The sequence below is a fragment of the Rattus norvegicus genome, chromosome 4 (assembly GCF_021556685.1).
Source record: "Rattus norvegicus strain SHRSP/BbbUtx chromosome 4, alternate assembly SHRSP_T2T, whole genome shotgun sequence".
NCBI classification, from domain to species: Eukaryota; Metazoa; Chordata; class Mammalia; order Rodentia; family Muridae; genus Rattus; species Rattus norvegicus.
In genome coordinates this window covers 140,962,450-140,968,449 of record NC_141537.1, presented here as the reverse complement: position 1 = coordinate 140,968,449, position 6,000 = coordinate 140,962,450, and the positions used below count along the sequence as shown (strand labels likewise).

At 42.4% G+C, this 6,000-nt stretch overlaps 1 protein-coding gene across 3 annotated transcripts in view; it reads right to left on the bottom strand.

Moving 5' to 3' along the window:
- Window positions 1–317: 317 nt before the first annotated feature.
- Window positions 318–6,000, bottom strand: part of LOC147995009 (uncharacterized) — a 34,249-nt gene continuing 28,566 nt past the window's right edge. Inside the window, exons 2-3 of one of the 3 annotated variants that reach the window (XR_015686111.1) lie at window positions 566–758; window positions 318–361 (exon numbers count right to left, since the gene is read on the bottom strand). Coding sequence is in view for 2 of the 3 variants with exons in the window: in XM_087659585.1 (XP_087515711.1) it covers window positions 340–361; window positions 566–930 (387 nt within the window). In the remaining variant the exon portion in view is untranslated. Of the gene's footprint in view, window positions 362–565; window positions 953–6,000 lie in introns of those variants that run through there. The other 2 variants (XM_087659586.1, XM_087659585.1) reach the window with 2 other exon arrangements.

Here is a 6,000-nt window from a genome sequence, read left to right as displayed (position 1 = left end):
TGTCTATTAGGAAAAACCAATCTCAGGTCTTTGTGTTAAACAGTTCATCTCAGGAAACCCAAACATCTCTTTCCATTCCCCAAGGGAGCATTTGGGAAGGCAGGGGTGAGCACTGCAGTCTGTATGCAGTATCTGAGATTACTACTTCAAACATATAATGTTACAATGTGTGAGGTCGGTTTGGTGGACTCCTTATGGGCCAGAGTCAATGGAATGTTACTTCTGAAATTAAAAAAAGGTCAAAGGTTATGCCCACCTTCAATACCTTCACTTTCAAGAATTTGTGTGTATCTCAGATAGACAAAGTAGATTGAGTGTTGGTTTCAGTCATAATCAGCTTTACTTGTCAACTTTGACATACCTGGAAAGAAGAAACATCACAAGAATTACTTCTATCAGACTGGCCTGTCACAGCTCTTGTGGGGCATTTTCTCAATTGGGAGTGTCCAACCCACTGTGGGCAGTTGTGGGACCGTGAACGGTAGGGTTATGGGGTCCTGCATCCACTCCACCACAGGGCACGGCCGTTCGTGGAGGCAGAACATGGGAAGTTGACTGCAATTACCTCACGCCGTCCCTGGGGCTGGTGTTGGATTGTAGCGAGGCCACAGGACACTGCTTCGAGGTGGTAAAGCGCAGTCTCTGGGCCTGCAAGGAGGCCAGGGCCATCTGGTTCTCAGTCTCTCGGGCATCCCATCCCGGTGCCTCGGTGGAAGAGCTGAGAACAGAATGGGGGCCGGTGGGCTTGTAGTCCTGGCCTAGGGGGAAAAGAGGAGGAGCTCCAGCTGGTCCAGCAGGGGGAGTCCTTGGCTTGGTGGTGGCTGTAGGCTTGGGCTTGGCTTGGCCCTGGTGACTGAGAGTGCAGGGAGACCTTTTATGGGAGATTAAACTGTGACTCCTTAGGTGAAAACCTTCTCCGTGGCTCCCCATGGCGGATCACAATGAAAAGAGACAGTCCAAGGTTTTAAGACATTTACTGTCATGGCAGAAAGTGGATGAGTAAAACCATACCCATTTCTCAGAGTGGACCTGAGGTTAAATTCCTTTTGCTGGGAGAAGTGTCTAGGAAGAAAAGCTTACTGGCTAAGACTCCAGGCCTTTAGGTACTTCATTAAAATGGAGATCTGTCTTGAACCTACATGACCTGCGGTCAGGTCCTCTACCTGTGGAGCGGCTTGGGGCATTGCCCTTACTGATGGCCACAAATCTATGGAGGGCTCTGTCTAGTGTCAGGATCTCGTTCCCCGGAAGTCGGGTGAAACACCTACTGTCTCTTCAGGGTTGCTGGGGTTTCCAGCCTTAGCTCAACCAGGAACCAGGCTACCTTTCATGGTCCCACAAGCAGTGGCATCCCAAGACATAAAAACAGTTAGATGAATGTAAGCCTGGATGCAGGCCAGTGAGCACTGTTCCTCCTTGGTCCCTACTTCAGTTCCTAGCTTATCGTTTCTGCCTTGAGTTCCTGCCATACTTTTCTGGATGAAGGATTGCTACCTGTAAGCCAAATAAGCAGTCTCTTTCAACCAAAGATTGTTTTGCTCAGGAGTAAGAAATGTATCATGGTATTACACAGAGGTTACATTTTAAATCTGACAAACAAAGCTTTCCTCTTGAAGTCTACAAATAAAAAACAAAAACAACAAAAAATTTAATAGCAACAACAACAACAAAAACCCACAAAAGATCTGGGACATGGAAAACCAAGATTTGTTCCTCAGAATGTCTACCATTACCTCTTATTTTCCTACAAGTTGAACTAGATCATGGTGATGACTTTGACTGAGCATTGTCTGGACTGGCATGCTTTTTGCTTTTCTATTTGGTCAGGAAAAGAAAACTGAAACTGAGTCAGGTGGCCCTCAGTGCTATGTCTCTTATGGTTGCTATACTTGGTGGATTCTAAGCAGTGTCCCTCCTTTTAATCAAGGTTCACTATGGGAGCCTTTCCATACACACTAGTATTATAAAGATCCATGCCTAGGTTGCAAAATGTCATAAGAACAGGTCCTTAAGGTGAGCATTAATAAAAGAACCAACAGGTCATTCTTGTCTCCATCATAGGCTCTTCCAGAGGACAGACCCATTGAACGGTATAGTCTATAGAATAGCAGATAGTATAGTTTATTGTATATAGTTTTAAAATAGTCTGTTAGTACTTCTTATTTTATCATTGGCTAAATACACTTTTAAGAAAGATTTCCTTTGATTTTGCTCCATTCGCAGAGATGTATTTCAGGCTAGTTTGTGAGACTGCTATAAATGGGCAGTCCAGTGTAAGAAGTTGATGTTGGATCACTGGGAGAATAGAAGTTGAAAAGGACCTGGGGAAAGGTGATGCTTAAATATTCAAAGACTGAAAGACTTTTTCTGCCAAAGGAAAGGACCAAAAAAGGCTTGCAAGTGGCTACAAGTTGCCCGCATCAAAGTACCACCATACAGCTTGTCTGTAGGCAAAGGTACAAAGGTTTGGAACCTGCAACTTCAAGTCTTGAAGACCACATTGGGGGGGGGGGTTAATAATTTTAAAGAGAATTTGTGGAGTTTGGTTTTTCAAGTGAAAGAGAAAGGACGAGCACTGAAATCTTACGAGTATTAGAAATAGCAAGTCAGGAGACTGATGGACGAGAAGCACAACTCCAAGATCACCAAGATGTGGAAGTATGAGGTGGAGTGGTAGCTTCCTAGTAAAAAAGTGATTTTTTCCATTCCTTGCACCCACATGAGGCAGCTCATGAGCCTGCATACTCAGCTCTGGGGAATGCGATGCTCCTTTATCGATTACTAGGGCACTTGCACTCGTGCAGTTCACATTCACACACGTACATATAAGTAAACATAAATTTTAAGTGGTGTAGAAAGAAAGGCAAAGAAAAGGAAAAGATATTCTGTATAGACAAGCACAAATTTAACAGTGAGCTGCAAGAATGAGGGACTCAGGAAGAATGGAAGGTAATTTAGGTTGATGTGTGTTTGTCTCTCTGGATAACATTTTGTGTCCCCAGAGAGGAAAGACTCTGCATTTCTGTCTTTTCAAGTGTCATTGGGATCCTTGGATCAAATCAGAAGGTAAACAAATGGCAGGCAGTGCTGTAACAACCCGCTCCCGCCCACACATCAATTTTCTGTCTGTTGCTGGAAACTGTTGTTTTGAGGTGGGAAGACTATAGGTCAGCATGACCAAGGAACTGAAGACTTTTTCTTTATTTCTGGGTTGTATTAACATGGATGACCAGTTAGACAGAAAAATGGAGAAGGGCATTGCTAGCAGACTGGAAAATTGGTTGGCTGTATAGGTAGCAGCTTGAAGGATTTCTATGCTGTGCTTTGCCTAGTTATTGCCTTTTAGTAGTTTGAAGAACAGAAAGCTAGAAGTGATCCTTTGATCCATCTTTTTAATATTATGAGACTCCATTACGCTATGGCTAGATTTTCAGGCTCTTTGCTTATAGCTTTCTGAGGTCAGGGGATCACTCTTCTATCATGCTTCGGCTGTTCTCACTGCTTAAAACTTCAGCAGCTGTTAGCTTTCTCTGTATTTTCTATGTCACGACAACACACAGAGACACACACATACACACAGACACACAGACACACACATACACACAGACACACACACATACACACACACACATACACACACAAACACACACACATACACACAAACACACACACACACACACACATACACACACACACTGTCTACTACCATCTTCCTACTTTTATGAGCCTTTGAAAACCTTAGGTTACTTAAATGAATCAAATGGAAACTATTGGAAAGTATCTTGGGAGATTTGGTTACCATGTCACCGACATGCAATTGGAATCACACTAAGGTCAAATCCAAGCCTAATTAGAGATGAGAAAACTTCCATTTCTTTATTTGCTTCCTTTCATTCCTCTATCCTTTTCTCTCTGAGGCAGACTCTAGATAGATATCCCAGGCTGACCCAAAACTTGCAATTCTCCAGCCTCAGCTTCCAGACCACTCGAATTATAAGGAATTCAGTACTAGGGCTGGCTGTCACATGAAAAAAATTAAGCTGAAATTTTAAATTTGTTGTAACTATCCCCAGTCACCATGGCAATTCACACAGCCAAAGGGACATGGGAGAGTCAAGTGTCGTCTCATGCTTTGGCGATTCTTGGTTTTTCACGTCACTGATTACCTCAGCTTGGTATTATTTGACAGTCTGCCCTTTACTTATCCCTGGAGTCATCTGGGGATTGGCTGATAACATGAAAAATAGCAGATACATCATGAAACATTTAGCTAGGGAGGAAACAATTATAAAAAGCCACATTGTAAATCTATCATTTCAGGAAAAATAATTCCAGGTCCTGTTGACATCTCCAACCTCTTCGCACAGATGATAGGGAAAGAAGCAAGAAGTAGAAAGCTTTCGACAGTTCTGAGTTCACTTCTCACACTGGGCCCTGAGATGGAAAGCGTAATATTATGCCACCTCATGCCGTAAAGATAAGAGATTATCCACCATATTTCTTTTCCCTAATATGAGGAAGTTACTCCCCTCCACAGCGGAGTCAGCTGTGACTTCTCTACGGCTTTCTTTGTCGGCTCATGCGTTCTCAGATCAGTCAAATAACCAGCTATTGGATATATGAGCATAATTAGGCATGGTCTCAGAATGGCCACAGTCCCCATATTGTTAGGTTTTCTAGATTTCTTGTCCCCTATCAGTACTCTGTACAAGCCCTGATTTATCACAGTCTCTGTCAAACTATAGTAGTTGTATCAAGCAAGCATTAATGTTAAGTAGTGAAATGTGGACACCTGGCATGAGCTACATACTGTGCTCTCACTAACAGAATCAGAGAATGTGTTGGCTTGCAGGAGCACACACTAACCATTTCCTGGTCCACATATCCATGGTACATTTGTGCAGTTTTATCGTTTGGACTTCAGTGAGAGTCTATATCTACATCCCCAGACAATTTTATTTTAGCGCTGAAAGTTCCTTAATGTTCTCTAACTTGTTAATAGCAAAATCCTATTTAAAGTTCTAAAGTGATTCAGTACCTAGCACAAGGTTCTAAGTTCAATCTCTGAACCACTACCATTGCAACAAAAAGTCCTTTTCAGGTGCCTGACACAAGCTTCTGATAGAGGACAATACTCCCCAGCCTGCCTGATGTTTGGTCAGTCCTGTAAGAAGGCACTTGATGTCACCATTGAGAGAATTTGGAAAATCAGCAATGAGTCCAGCATGAACAGAACACCTGACCAATATCTCCCTTCATTGTGAAAGGGATGGGACTTCACATCAGGCATTTAACTGTAACCATTCAGAACAGTTTAAAGATATAAATCTAGAGTTGGCCTCATAACATATCCGGGTTGGCTTAATACCTGGTAGAATTGGCTCACAGGATGCACTGCTCTGAGCCTGCTGTGGATGTTACATCCCCTGGAGGGACCAGCATTTCCATAAACTCATTCAAGGAATTTAGTGCTCCAGAAGCGCTTGTATTTTTCAAGCTTCCAAACTTGCCCCTGAGGTGCCATAAAAGATTAAGCTTCCCTCATTCGAAGGAAGTAGATTTCTTTTAAAATTCTCATTTCAAATGTATGTAATAAACCATTCTGATCTGCCCCGTGTGGAAAGGAGAAACAAAGAGAATAGAAACCATGAAACAGAAAATATTTTTTAAAAAATGCTTCTCCTCCAGTGTTGGGGGGGAAGGGAAGTCCCATTGTGTAATAATTATGTTTTCTTGATGTTTCCATAGTAAGTAGCCTGGCTCTTGCAAGACTTCAGTATTTTTGCAGTATAATGGTTGCTTTGGAAGGGATGAGCACCCATTATAACCAGAGAGGGAAGATCTCAGAAAAATGAAATTCAGAAAATGCAAGGAGAATGTACTTTCCATTGCTAATTTGTTTCATAGATGTCTTTGTAAAAAGAGAGAAAAGAAGAGCTTTGTTTCCAGCGAAAAACATGAAAAATGAAAATGAATTAATTTACAAGCATCCTAAGATGC